The sequence below is a fragment of the Macrosteles quadrilineatus genome, unplaced genomic scaffold (genome assembly GCF_028750875.1).
Source record: "Macrosteles quadrilineatus isolate MER2022 unplaced genomic scaffold, UCM_ALF_1.0 Scaffold_19__1_contigs__length_3004403, whole genome shotgun sequence".
Taxonomy (NCBI): Eukaryota; Metazoa; Arthropoda; class Insecta; order Hemiptera; family Cicadellidae; genus Macrosteles; species Macrosteles quadrilineatus.
Genome location: NW_026542612.1, coordinates 2,002,692 through 2,018,625, shown reverse-complemented (window position 1 = coordinate 2,018,625; position 15,934 = coordinate 2,002,692). Strand labels below are relative to the sequence as shown.

Here is a 15,934-nt window from a genome sequence, read left to right as displayed (position 1 = left end):
TCTGACACTGCAAACTTATAAAAATGGAGCAGCTGTCTATGGACTGGTTACCAAAGCCACGTATAATGGGAAACCGGCAATATCAGATTATGATACAGCTTTTAGTAATCTGACGGACGATTTTAAACAAAGACAGTATAAAAGATTAATTTGTTCGCCCATGGGACTTGTGAGAGACTTGGTCCCTATTGAAAATTTTGCTAGCAATATTGTAAATTTTCAACTTGCAACAGGCGTTCCGGTTTCAGTGATAGTCCAAGAAGAGAAATCATCAAGAAATCTTTACAATAAACTGAGCTTTGATGCATTTAAAAATACACTCCATCAACAAATAAGGGAATACAAGAAGAGCACTCGAGAAGAAAAACTAAATGTTGAGGAAACACGTTCCATGGCATCAAGACCTCAGGCAAATATGTCCCAGCATGCTGTTGAAGAAGATGCCATAGCTAGCAACTCCAACCCAAGACCAGTGGAGTCAACGGCAGGTGCTATTGAGAAGCAGTTAGTGTCCAGTGAGTGTAAAAGCCAGTCTGTGCTCCCCCAACAGTGTTCTCCTCCTAAGCCTTCCAACACCTCTACTCCCTATTCAACCAAAATTGTAAATTTTTGTATTTCCAATACCCAAGCAACTGAATGTTCATCCCAAAATAGTACATCCCAAAGTAATAGTAGTAGTGGTAATAGTAGTTTTAATTCACTAATGTCCAATGTTCCTGTTATAGGACAACCAGTAATTTCAAAAAACCTGCTATTGGCAATAGTCTCAGAGAAAACATGAAAACCACTTTCAAAGGTTGTCAATTAATGCACTATAATATTAGAGGCATCAAAAATAAATTTGAGGAATTGTACACTATTATTAAGGATACCTATTGACCAAATTAAGATAATCTGTTTAAATGAACACAAATTGAAAGAAAGTAACAAATCTATATTGAATAAATTACCCAATTTTACTTTAGCTGATGGGTATTTTAGGACAAAATCGGCTGGTGGTTCATGCATTCTAGTGCATGAAACAATCAATTTTATTGTGAGGCAAGATCTCAAGGAATTTAATGACGAATACTGTTTTGAATCCTCTTGTATAGAAATAATAGATTGTAAGATTATTGTTGTTTCCATATATAGAATACCAGGTAGTAGTGTTACACAGCTATTTTTATGTAAATTTAGATCTTTTCTGGAACTAATACAAAAAAAGGATTTCTCAAAGAAAATCATAGTAGCAGCTGATTTCAACATAGATATTTTAAAAAATGATAATGATACAAAAATGTTTGAGAACTTGTCTTGTAATTTTGGTCTGAAAATAAATTTTAGACAGCCAACTAGAGTATTTAAAACATCAAAAACATGCATAGATAATATTCTCACAAGTGTAAGCTATGATAAAAACGCAACCATAAATATTGATCTTGGCATGTCTGACCATAATGCATTATTTTTACAATTGCCTAAAACCTTAAACTTGCCTGAAAGTGTATACAAAAGAATTCGCTTTTTTCCTATTAAAAAATTACCACTTTTTATTAATTTCATTAAGTGACAATATCAAGTCTTTAGCTCTAGACAAATCTGTGAATGACAACTACAAATCTTTTTTATCTAGTTTTACACTTTCACTGAATGAAGTTTATCCTGTGAAATTAATTAAAGAAAAGAAAAACCAATGTAAGGAGAATTGGATTACTCAGGGTATAATGATTTCTTCAGAGACTAAAAGAAGATTACACCAATTGGCAAAAACATGTAGACAAAAATCATTTTTGAACTATGTTAAGAACTATAAAAGAATTTTCAAAAAGGTAGTTTTGCAGGCTAAGAGATTGCATAATAGTAATTTTATTATTAAATCTTGTAACAAGAGTAAAGCTATGTGGGGAGTTGTTAAAAAAGAACTGGGCATTCAAGTAAAAACGGAGACTACTACTAAAATTGATGTTGGGGATAGGGTGATAAATGAACCCAAAGAAATTGCAGAATATCTTAATTTTCAATTTTCCAACATAAAGGAAATATTAAATGTGCCAAATGTCTCTTTCATCAATAACAAGTACATCAGTCAAAACTCTTTAGAATCAGACAATACAGATAAATTACAGTTTTTGGCTTTTACCAACAAATTTGAAGTTAAAAATGCTATCTTAAGTTTAAGTAATAGTAATTCTTGTGGTTGGGATGAGATTCCCACTAAATTATTGAAATGGACTGCTGACATTATTTCTGATATTATAGCTAGACTCATCAATCAATCATTTGGTGAGGGTGAATTTCCAGACTTGCTAAAATTGTCTGAAATCAGACCAATTTTAAAAAAAGGCAAACGTAATAATAGTCAAAATTACAGACCAATTTCCTTACTCAGTAATATATCTAAAATTTTTGAAAAAATTATTCATCTTAGAATTGCAAATTACCTAGAATGTAACTCAAAACTGTGTCAAGAGCAGTTTGGTTTTAGAAGAAATCTAAGCACACATAATGCTCTTTTTACTTATATTAGTAGTGTCCTTGAAGCTCTGGATCAGTCACAGTTGACTGCAGGAGTTTTCTGTGACTTATCCAGGGCTTTTGACTGTGTGGACCACAGGTTGCTGCTGATCAAATTGAAGAATATTGGCTTGGAGGGAATGGCACTAGAATTATTACGATCATACCTATTCAATCGAAAGCAGCGCACAATAGTAATAAAAAAATCAATAAAATATTATTCTAACTGGGCCAGCGTTACATATGGTGTTCCCCAAGGTTCCATACTTGGGCCTTTATTATTTATTATATTTATTAATGACTTGCCTAATTGCCTTTCCACAAATTCCTGTGCTTTCACTTTTTATGCTGATGACACAACTGCTCTTTTAAAAAGAAAAACACTAAGTGAACTTAAATTAACTTTTGACAGCACAATTAAAAAAATCAATGAATGGTTTGAGAGCCATGGCCTGAAATTAAATGAATGTAAAACTAACATTCTTCAATTTAAACTCAGAAACAGAGTTACAGACACCACAATCAGTAATACAAAAATTGTTAAGTTTTTAGGTCTAAATTTAGACTCAAAATTAAGTTGGTCTGATCACATTCATCATCTAAATAAAAAATTAAGGTCAACAAGGTATTCACTAAGTGTACTATCCAAGGTCACGCCGCTAGAAGTCTGCTTGACAGTATATCATGCGTATGTTCATTCTTTGCTGGCTTATGGCGTCACTCTATGGGGTAACTCTGCAGAGGCCAAGAAAGTGTTCACTTGCCAAAAGTCAATTCTCAGAACTATTTTTCACCAGAAGTCTAAAAACAGCTGTAAACCTTTTTTCAAAAAACATTCCATTTTAACATTACCTTCTCTTTATATATTTGAAATAGCAAAGTATGTTCATGCAAATTCCTTCTTTTTTGAAAAATATAAAATAAATCATAATTATCAAACGAGAAATAATAACAAAACTTTTCAATATCCCAAACATTCGCACACAAAATTTGAAACTGGGCCTCTTTACATGGGATTAAAAATCTACAATCATTTACCTAATTCATACAGAACTTTATCAAAACCAAATTTTACATATAAACTGAAAGAGACTTTGAGCCAAAAAGCGTATTACAAAATTCAGACGTTTTTTAAAGATAAATTGTAATAGTTTTTACTCTTGTCAGGGTATAATTAGATTAAGGAACCTAGATATAAATTGACCATGTACCAGCTTGGGAATTACTTTTGTAATTATTGTATCAGGCGTGATGTACAATAAAGCTTTGTCTATTGTCTGTCTATTGTCTATTGACTTAATATAATATAAGCTATTTTGAAATTTATTTAATTACCCTTAAAATGGTGATTCTAATCTAGTAAGGAATAATTTCTGGTATTGTGTCTTTAAAAGTATGATATAACAAATTCAAGAATTTTATAAATGTAGCCTATTAGTGAGTGAATCAGAATCATAGCCTACAGTAATAGGCCATAAATTGCATTCATGGTTCATGGTTCACCTTAAAAGCCGTTCATGGTCATGCCTTAATAAAAATAATATATTACTTTTATTTGCTTTTACATACAGTTCTGCAGTGCTAACAGATTGTTATAATCAAAATTATTTTAACTGTATTAAAAAAAAATACATATCTTATTACTTTCAGGTCAGTTATGATTAGTTAGAAACGTTAAAGTATGATTTTTAGCCAGGATATATACTCTCTAGTTATAAAACAAAGGAATGCTTGCCATACTAGAAGCTTGATTATAAATATGTTTAGAATTTTATTTTGGGCCCCAAGAACTGAATATGCAATGAAAACATACGGTACTCACAGTTCAGATGTTCAAATGCATTTAATCATGTAGATATATTACATGTATCTCTGAATTTTCGGCTACCTATGTCAGGTAATTGTAAATAAAGACTAGTATAAGTATTAACAGAAATATTATCACCACAAAACGCATTTATTTAACTTTTTTCAAGTAAGAACTCGAAGGTTGAACATGCCTATCAGCCCATTTATTAGCGTGCAATTTTAAATTTCGCGCCAACTCCGGCCTCACGCAAACATGGCGGGCGTATGACGCGGTGGTGAGAGAAGGCCACTGGTGGGTGGTGTTAAGAGAGACAAGGGTTCGTGAAACTGAAACAAGGTAGGCAACCATATTTTTATTTCACTTCACTCTCGCTCGTAACGTAACTTACGATAACAACATCGGCTCGATTCTCTGCGATTACGATTTCGACTTTCAGTTGATAACAATCGAAACACAACCGAATCATACGGTTGGTCTGTTGTGTTGTGAACCCAGCACTATCCCATTTCGAAGAGCAGAAGAGGAAGAAAACCGAAACTAAACTAAACCTAACCTAGCGACTCTTCCACTTCTACAAACTACATAGTAACATAATCAAAATAATAAAAGTTAAAATTTTAAAATAAATCTATGGTTTTATTGGCTAGGCCTACAAAATGGTTTAGGCGATTTTTTACGTGTCGGTATAGGTAATAATAGCTTCAACCTTTTAAAAGTAAAATGGCATCCGGACAAATAGAAACAGATAAGTTGAAGAAGAATTTAGAAGAACAGTTAGAAAGATTAGTTCAACAACTTGCTGACTTAGAAGAAGTAAAGTGAGTAACTTAGCCTGTAAAAAAGGGTGTTATAATTTAAAATGGTTGCATTAATTTAGTGTGAAAACGTCAAATGGCGTTTTACTTTACCTATATTCGGCTTTGGGATAACATTTTAGAAGGGATAAACATATTAGGCCTACTCTAACCTGAAACAGTGATGATTATGACTAGTTATGTGTAGGTAGGGCCTTGCTTAAAAACTCTTGCTTTTGCAGAGATCACAAATTTCTGTTTGGTTAGGCTATTCAAAACATTAACATGTTTGCTGCGGCACGTCAAATGGCGGGCGTATCCCCAGTGTGGCGCAGCCCTCAGCATCGAACAAACCCGATTGCTGCGTATGATTGGCTTTCCAATTTAGGTCTGACGAATAGCAAATAACGTGCAGGGATGTCCTGCTTTACAACGAGAGTCGATGTAGTTCGCTAAACACCCACAGATAGCAGCACTGCTTGGAATGTAGCCGGTCCCTTTGGAATTGTATTGCCAAATGGAGGGAAAAAGACGGGACAAAAAGTAGATTTTTGAGATTGCCAGACGGGGATTTTACGGGGAAATTTACTACCAACCTACACCACAAAAAAATGCAAGTCACATACTACACGCTAACGTGGTACAGGTCAGCTTTCGGCCAACGCTAGAGCTAAAACGAAGATATACAAAAGGCATTGCCGAGCGTTTGCGATGGGGTACGGACGCCTCGTACGGGGGCCAAGCACCGCACCCGATTGGGAACGGCCGCACTCTACGTGTTAACTAGAGTTAATGAATGAATGAATGAATTCTTTATTATTTCAATACAGAACATCAGATTGAATGGTACAAAAACACGATTTATGAAATATGAATCCCCAAATGGGCTATATGCCTTTGGTTGGGGATTGAGTCAATCACCCGCACAAAAAAAAAACAATAATATAGGCTACATTCAAAAAGGAAAATATATATATATATATATTGTACACAGAATTTGTATACAAGAAAAGGATAAATAAGAAAAAACTAGTTTGCAAGATAAATATATACAAAACGATACAGTGTATGAAAAATTAATGCACGCATATATCACGCGTTCAGTTTGCACGTTAAAAATGTAGAAAATTATCCCATTAGAAATACACATAATTAGAATTGCCCGAGACTTGGCACATGCATTCCACACACAATGCCCTAACACATTCACACAGACCACTCATACCTCACAAACTCACAAAGAAACCTACACTCACCACAAACATACATTCACAGCCACTACCTTCCATAGTACCCGCCACTGGACCCACAGGCGGCTGGTAGCTCTTATTAAAAAAGCCATCACTGCACTGTCCCTGTGGTCCAGCCTAGCTGGGTACCCATGGCACACCCACCCCAACACACCCACACACGCACGCAACGGCATAGATTACCGCAGTTGTTCATGAAATGATAGTAGTATCTATATGTACATGGAGGTGAAATAGTTTCTTATTCTATGACGGCCAACTTCTAGTAGCCATTTGTCAATAATTTTTTTGTATGTACCTAGACTGCAAGGGGGGGGGATTTTACAATTAGTGGAAGTTGGGAATAAATTATGTTTGCAAGATAAAAAGACGAAGTGCTGTTTATTGATTTCGTTAATCTAGAAGTAATAATTCCATGGTTAGTTGTTGATCGAGTATGGTATTGATGTGTAATATATCGGAACAAGAAATTTTCATTTTTATGAATATAAAGAATAATATTTTTTATAAAGAGTTGGGGTATATTTTGAAGAACTTTGAATTCATTGAACAAAACATTTGAGGGATAACGGCGATTTTTTTTTAGTGCTATCTTGATAATAGATTTTTGAATTATTTCAAGTGGCGTTAAAACATTTTGATAACAACCACCCCAAGCTAAGATTCCATATTGCAATAGAGATTGTACATAGGCATAATACACAGTTCTAATCAAGTCGGGGGGAAGTATCCTGTTGATGCGTGAAAAGATAAAAGATACTTTGCGCAGCTTATTTCTTACATAATTAATATGGCAATTCTATTTTAGGCGGTTGTCAAAGATGATACCCAGATATTTGTATTCAGATACTCTCTCAATGCACTCACACGTCACGCATTCATACAGCCTCGCACTTCCGCACGTGTGCAAACGCAGATGCAGGCCGACCGGGTCGTGGTCGGCTCTCACAGACACTGGCATATTTGGTTTTGGATATGTTGACTGAGAGCCGACTCTGGTCGAACCACTGCTTGACAGCGCCAAGGCCCCGCTCAGCCACACGGTACACTTGCTCCCAGCTGTCGCCTTCAAAAAGTAAAACGGAATCGTCGGCGTAAAGGAAAAGTTTTCCACCGTCCAATAAGACCCTACCTAGATTATTTATATAAATGAGGAACAACAGAGGTCCAAGCGAACTTCCTTGGAAAACCCCAAATTCGATCAATTGAGGTACACTGGAGTGGCCCAAAATTGACACAACTTGAAAACGATTACTAAAATAACTTCTAAACCACTCCAGTGCAGCCCCACGGACGCCTATTAAGCTTAATTTGTTCAATAAAATTTCCCTGTCAACTGTATCGAAAGCTTTGGCCAAATCTATAAAGACTAAAAAAAGAGGTTTCTTATTTCTCCCAACTGCGTTATGAATATTTTTTGTGAGTAGAAAAAGGTCATCATTTAAATTTTTATCCCTCCTAAAGCCAAATTGGTTTTCAAATAAAATGTCGTTAGCCATGAAATAATTTTTAGCTGCTCCCTAACGCACTTTTCTAATAATTTAGACAACACACTCGTTAATGTAATTGGTCTGAAACTCACACACTGGTTTTTCTGTCCACTCTCGTAGATTGGAATTACTTTCCCTAATTTGAAAAAATCTGGGAAAACCCCAGATGTCAAACTCATATTTATAATATGAAGAAGTGGCGATTTATTTATGTTTTGCTTGATTAATTTAGTTGGAATTCCATCTACACCTGGGGCAGAGCCACCTTTCATATTATTGACCAATTTTACTAAATCTACCTCTAAAATAGGCGTCAGCAGTAGCCTAGCGTAAGGTAGCAGGGGGAATGGGGTTCGGGTGAGCTCACCACGCTGAGGGCCATACAAGAAATTCTTGAAGTTCAGTTCAGATACACTGCACACACTTCGAAAGGGAGAATTTATTACTGTTAATTACAGATACAAGACACAGAGGTTTTAATGTGGGGAACTTCCACCACGAGGTGGTCAAAAGACAGAGATTGCTAGAAAAACGGCGCGGCACGGCACATACGTCCGATTGAGGAAGGTTTTAGACGCTAACTGACTAAAATCGAGGTGGGGAAATTTGAGTTATCCATGAGAGGGAAAGAGACAGAGATATATCACGCCATATGACATAGGCATCGTATGATTTTTAGGAGAATATGAGGGAGGGGAATTGCCGTCGTGTGTGTGTGTGTATGAGAAGAGTGGAATACATTTTACAGACTTAAAATAAATAATTAACATACAAATAATTGTTAAAAACCTATGCACACCGTTAATTAAATGTTAATAAAATAAATGATTAATGATTAAATGACTACTTACCATATTTACAAAACCATACTCATCAGACACTGTATTTTATATTTTGATCTGGATTGCAATGACAGTCTCATCCAGTACGGTCTCGGTCTCAGTTATTTAGATAAGATTACACATGCCACAGTGGCCAGTATAACGTCTTCTTCTGTAGTCATCTCAAATAAACGGTAAATTGTTTAGAACAAAATCAAAGAAAAGTTACTAACTTACCTGATGAAAACTTTTGTTATAAAGGAATTAGAAACAAGAAACAAGTGTTAGAAACAAAAAGTTCCAAACTGTGGTGGAAACACAGCTTAAATAAACAAATTTATTCAAAGTTATTCAAGCCAAGTAGTTTACCAGATTAAGTAATGTCTGTGTAGAACAGTATTATGACTGTAACTCATTTTTTATTTTTTTATTTTTGCATTGTTACATTGCCTACAAGGAGGTAAAAAAAATCTTTTGCAAAGTTAACGACTTATAAATGAATAAGTTGGTACTTATGTAGTTTAAAACAGTAACTTAGGATCATGGATTTTTATTTCCAAGAATAACTATTTACTGTTAACTGTATAAAGAAATTCTTGGGTTTAATTTTATAACTGTATGTTTGAATAGGCTGTATATTTGTAGGCTATATGTTTGTATGTGAGTATGTATGTACAGTATAGCTTAGGTATAGGGTAAGCGTCTAGGCAATAGCTTAAACAATTCTTTGAAGTAGTAAAAGAAGAAAATAGTAATAAAAGTAAATCTGTTTGAAATTTATTTTAGCTTTTAAGTGAGTTTGAACTTTTATGTTCTCTTACCTTTGATACAAGTGCAGTGTTGTTTGTGATTATGTAGTGGAAGTGAACTTTGCCAACCAGACAGACTGTCAAATGACCAAATTGTCTTTTGGGTGTAAAAATACAATTTGTAAGTTTGTAAAATATGTTGTAAAATAAAACACTGTTATCCATCTATCTATTGCCTGTGCATAGATAGATTTTAGTTGCCATATAACTTAGCTTTGGAAATCTCAAACATGCTTTATTTTATTTATCACAGAGGTGACCTAGACAATGCTGAATATGAAGAATCTAAAGCTGATACACTAGAACAACTAGAAGAGCTAAATGTAACTTTGAAGAAACATTTAGCGGGAGATATGACATTGGTTGACCATTTAAGCTCAATGCAGCTGGTAAGATTAATTCATCAAATTCTTTGTTAACTTAATCGTTTTGTGTTACGTATACAAGCGCTATCTAGATATTTCCAGACGTTTCAAACAATAACCTTTGACCTGTCACGTGATGTCTGGAAGCCCCAATATCTCCCTCCAGTTCTCTTGCACTCATGCAACTATCAAAATGTCCCCGGCACAATTAATTTTCAATTGCTGCTCTCAACTCTCAACCCTAAAGTATATTTTAAAGTATTATTAGGGACACATAATAAAAAGTGAACAATTGAACATTTGTAACTTTAGTGAAACAACTGTCGGTCCGCGTACGAGAAATACACGATAGCAGGCCTGCAAAAGAAAACTTGTAGTCTACCGGTTTTGCGTACTCAACGCTTCAGTTAAGAGGAAGGTCCAATATTAATCTCATTTTTATCTGTTAATAATTAGAGACAAGTTTATAATATTATTGTTCTTTTGCCATACAGTCCATTTGAACATTTTTGAAAGTAAGAATACACAAGTTTACCCCTCAGTTAAGTAAACTTCTAGATGCAAGGTATATAAACTATTTATAAAATAATTAAATCTAAGGCTTACCTTACGATCCAATTTAATATATAGTGGAGACCTAGGTTTCTACGTCGAAACGTTATCGTCAGTCCTTTGTCTCATAGGTTAGCTAAACATTTTGTTTGCCATCTCTTGCTTGAGATATTGTCGATTTGGTGTAATTTGTACATACATTGGTCACATTTAAATATTTACAAAGACATATATAGAAACAACACAGATACATGGCCATGATCTTCGTCTTCATCAAACCTAACCTCCGAAATTGGGATGTGATGACTTTCGCTTCTAGCAGCATGGTCTTATCACTCCATAGAGTTATGTATTTTGCAAACAGGTGTTTGATAATACTGTATTGTATTATTTATTTTTAATTTCAATTAAAAATCTAATAGAATCTCTAATAGAATCTAATTTCTCGCGAATCTAATAGAAACAGTCCTGGAACAAAACTACTTTGAATATAATAACGAATTCTTTTCCCAAAACACAGGTCTAGCCATGGGTTCCCCCCTATCAGCAGTAATGTCCGAAATTTTCCTAAACCACATTGAAAATTCCGAAATCCTGAATGATGAGAAGAACAGACATACCTCTAAAATACTAGAATACCACAGATATGCTGACGACATCATAGTCGCATTCCAAGGCAATAAAAGACAACTCGATGTCCTTCTGAAATACATGAACAACGTCCATCCAAAACTAAAGTTCACCCTAGAAATAGAATCTAAAAAATCCCTCAACTACCTAGACCTAACCATTACCAGAACAAAAAACAACTTCAGCTTTAATATTTATAGAAAACCAACGGCCACAGACCACGTAATACATGCCCATTCAAACCATCCAACCCAACACAAACTCGCAGCATTCCATAGTATGATTTATAGGCTTACAAATGTCCCACTTAATGAAGAGAACTATAATAAAGAGATGAACATCATTAAACAAATAGCGGTTAACAATGGTTATCACCCAACCCTTATCTCAAAGATTTTAATGAAACAAAAACGAAACCAAAGAAAACAAGAGCCCAAAGCTAACAAGGAATTTGTGACTACTACCTACCACGGAAAAATAAACAATTCATTCCATAAAATCTTAGAAGAACAGGGACTCAAAGTTGCCTACAGATCGACTAACAACCTCGGGAGCTTGCTAAATAAAAAGCAAATGACAACTGTAGACAACTACGAAGGTACAGGGGTCTACAAATTAACTTGTGGCTCTTGCCCCAAATTTTATATCGGGCAAACGGGCAGAAGTTTCCGCCAGCGTTTCAAAGAACATCTCCCCAGAAAGAATTCAGCCAGCTCATCAACCTATTCCGAACATCTTATTTCAGAAAACCATTCCTACACCTCAATAGATGCCAACTTAGAGATCTTACATAAAGCCCCCAAAAGCAACAAGTTAAATACAATAGAACATTTTCATATATATAACGCTACCAAAACAGACCCATCCCTCATACTAAATGACCAAAGAAACTTCGCCGCTAACATCATGTTTGATACATTAATTGAAATTAAAAATAAATAATACAATACAGTATTATCAAACACCTGTTTGCAAAATACATAACTCTATGGAGTGATAAGACCATGCTGCTAGAAGCGAAAGTCATCACATCCCAATTTCGGAGGTTAGGTTTGATGAAGACGAAGATCATGGCCATGTATCTGTGTTGTTTCTATATATGTCTTTGTAAATATTTAAATGTGACCAATGTATGTACAAATTACACCAAATCGACAATATCTCAAGCAAGAGATGGCAAACAAAATGTTTAGCTAACCTATGAGACAAAGGACTGACGATAACGTTTCGACGTAGAAACCTAGGTCTCCACTATATATTAAATTGGATCGTAAGGTAAGCCTTAGATTTAATTATGTTCAATAACGATCCAGAGGCTATATCTCCAAAAAAAAAAAAAATATTTATAAAACCTCTAGGTACAGGCATATAAAACAATGAATAAATACATCTAGCCTACTAATCTATATAAATAAAAAATGAACCCCTTTTCATCATGGTATTCCATAACTCGAGAAGGTGAGTGAGCGTAGCGAACAAACTTCAACTGTTAATACTGTTGCTAACCAGGACTTGATTGAGCGATGCGAACGAGCTCATCTTGAAAATGAACGAGCATTTTACATAAAGCCACATTAGGACAGGACGACGTCTGTCGGGCCAGCTAGTTAACAATAATAATCCACGTCCCATTTAAAAACTACGGTACTAAAATTAGCTGTAATTAAGTAGGCTAAATAATAACTTTACTGTTTGATCATTCATTTACACAATGATTATTATTTAAGTTAGTACAGTAGAACCCCAGTTAACCGAAATAAAGGGGAGGAGAGCCGTTTCGGATAACAAACTTTTCGGTTAACCTGTCTGTGGTGTTATTAATTTAACATTAATCATATCGTTTTGGTTTTCTTAGGATTCTCTGACTTCTTCGAGAAGGGTCGTGGTTGATCAGGAAGGAATGAGGGATTGTATTAGGCTGTTCAATATTTACTCTTTCTTCTAATGGCAAATGTGTTAGATGCCATTGATTTATTCTAAGCCGTCTTCGCACTTTTCTAATAATTTAGACAACACACTCGTTAATGTAATTGGTCTGAAACTCACACACTGGTTTTTCTGTCCACTCTCGTAGATTGGAATTACTTTCCCTAATTTGAAAAAATCTGGGAAAACCCCAGATGTCAAACTCATATTTATAATATGAAGAAGTGGCGATTTATTTATGTTTTGCTTGATTAATTTAGTTGGAATTCCATCTACACCTGGGGCAGAGCCACCTTTCATATTATTGACCAATTTTACTAGCCTAAATCTACCTCTAAAATAGGCGTCAGCAGTAGCCTAGCGTAAGGTAGCAGGGGGAATGGGGTTCGGGTGAGCTCACCACGCTGAGGGCCATACAAGAAATTCTTGAAGTTCAGTTCAGATACACTGCACACACTTCGAAAGGGAGAATTTATTACTGTTAATTACAGATACAAGACACAGAGGTTTTAATGTGGGGAACTTCCACCACGAGGTGGTCAAAAGACAGAGATTGCTAGAAAAACGGCGCGGCACGGCACATACGTCCGATTGAGGAAGGTTTTAGACGCTAACTGACTAAAATCGAGGTGGGGAAATTTGAGTTATCCATGAGAGGGAAAGAGACAGAGATATATCACGCCATATGACATAGGCATCGTATGATTTTTAGGAGAATATGAGGGAGGGGAATTGCCGTCGTGTGTGTGTGTGTATGAGAAGAGTGGAATACATTTTACAGACTTAAAATAAATAATTAACATACAAATAATTGTTAAAAACCTATGCACACCGTTAATTAAATGTTAATAAAATAAATGATTAATGATTAAATGACTACTTACCATATTTACAAAACCATACTCATCAGACACTGTATTTTATATTTTGATCTGGATTGCAATGACAGTCTCATCCAGTACGGTCTCGGTCTCAGTTATTTAGATAAGATTACACATGCCACAGTGGCCAGTATAACGTCTTCTTCTGTAGTCATCTCAAATAAACGGTAAATTGTTTAGAACAAAATCAAAGAAAAGTTACTAACTTACCTGATGAAAACTTTTGTTATAAAGGAATTAGAAACAAGAAACAAGTGTTAGAAACAAAAAGTTCCAAACTGTGGTGGAAACACAGCTTAAATAAACAAATTTATTCAAAGTTATTCAAGCCAAGTAGTTTACCAGATTAAGTAATGTCTGTGTAGAACAGTATTATGACTGTAACTCATTTTTTATTTTTTTATTTTTGCATTGTTACATTGCCTACAAGGAGGTAAAAAAAATCTTTTGCAAAGTTAACGACTTATAAATGAATAAGTTGGTACTTATGTAGTTTAAAACAGTAACTTAGGATCATGGATTTTTATTTCCAAGAATAACTATTTACTGTTAACTGTATAAAGAAATTCTTGGGTTTAATTTTATAACTGTATGTTTGAATAGGCTGTATATTTGTAGGCTATATGTTTGTATGTGAGTATGTATGTACAGTATAGCTTAGGTATAGGGTAAGCGTCTAGGCAATAGCTTAAACAATTCTTTGAAGTAGTAAAAGAAGAAAATAGTAATAAAAGTAAATCTGTTTGAAATTTATTTTAGCTTTTAAGTGAGTTTGAACTTTTATGTTCTCTTACCTTTGATACAAGTGCAGTGTTGTTTGTGATTATGTAGTGGAAGTGAACTTTGCCAACCAGACAGACTGTCAAATGACCAAATTGTCTTTTGGGTGTAAAAATACAATTTGTAAGTTTGTAAAATATGTTGTAAAATAAAACACTGTTATCCATCTATCTATTGCCTGTGCATAGATAGATTTTAGTTGCCATATAACTTAGCTTTGGAAATCTCAAACATGCTTTATTTTATTTATCACAGAGGTGACCTAGACAATGCTGAATATGAAGAATCTAAAGCTGATACACTAGAACAACTAGAAGAGCTAAATGTAACTTTGAAGAAACATTTAGCGGGAGATATGACATTGGTTGACCATTTAAGCTCAATGCAGCTGGTAAGATTAATTCATCAAATTCTTTGTTAACTTAATCGTTTTGTGTTACGTATACAAGCGCTATCTAGATATTTCCAGACGTTTCAAACAATAACCTTTGACCTGTCACGTGATGTCTGGAAGCCCCAATATCTCCCTCCAGTTCTCTTGCACTCATGCAACTATCAAAATGTCCCCGGCACAATTAATTTTCAATTGCTGCTCTCAACTCTCAACCCTAAAGTATATTTTAAAGTATTATTAGGGACACATAATAAAAAGTGAACAATTGAACATTTGTAACTTTAGTGAAACAACTGTCGGTCCGCGTACGAGAAATACACGATAGCAGGCCTGCAAAAGAAAACTTGTAGTCTACCGGTTTTGCGTACTCAACGCTTCAGTTAAGAGGAAGGTCCAATATTAATCTCATTTTTATCTGTTAATAATTAGAGACAAGTTTATAATATTATTGTTCTTTTGCCATACAGTCCATTTGAACATTTTTGAAAGTAAGAATACACAAGTTTACCCCTCAGTTAAGTAAACTTCTAGATGCAAGGTATATAAACTATTTATAAAATAATTAAATCTAAGGCTTACCTTACGATCCAATTTAATATATAGTGGAGACCTAGGTTTCTACGTCGAAACGTTATCGTCAGTCCTTTGTCTCATAGGTTAGCTAAACATTTTGTTTGCCATCTCTTGCTTGAGATATTGTCGATTTGGTGTAATTTGTACATACATTGGTCACATTTAAATATTTACAAAGACATATATAGAAACAACACAGATACATGGCCATGATCTTCGTCTTCATCAAACCTAACCTCCGAAATTGGGATGTGATGACTTTCGCTTCTAGCAGCATGGTCTTATCACTCCATAGAGTTATGTATTTTGCAAACAGGTGTTTGATAATACTGTATTGTATTATTTATTTTTAATTTCAATTAA

The 15,934-nt window shown here is 34.6% G+C and overlaps 2 protein-coding genes across 2 annotated transcripts in view; one reads left to right on the top strand and one right to left on the bottom strand.

Moving 5' to 3' along the window:
• The window catches only part of LOC129005322 (protein Spindly-like), a 183,475-nt gene that overhangs the window by 78,442 nt on the left and 89,099 nt on the right, over positions 1 to 15,934 (bottom strand). The window lies entirely within an intron of this gene.
• LOC129005324 (protein LZIC-like) overlaps positions 14,664 to 15,934 on the top strand; it is a 72,306-nt gene continuing 71,035 nt past the window's right edge. The window contains exon 1 of the mRNA XM_054434185.1: positions 14,664 to 14,995. Within this exon, the coding sequence (XP_054290160.1) occupies positions 14,837 to 14,995 (159 nt within the window). The 5' untranslated portion in view covers positions 14,664 to 14,836. The remainder of the gene's footprint in view (positions 14,996 to 15,934) is intronic.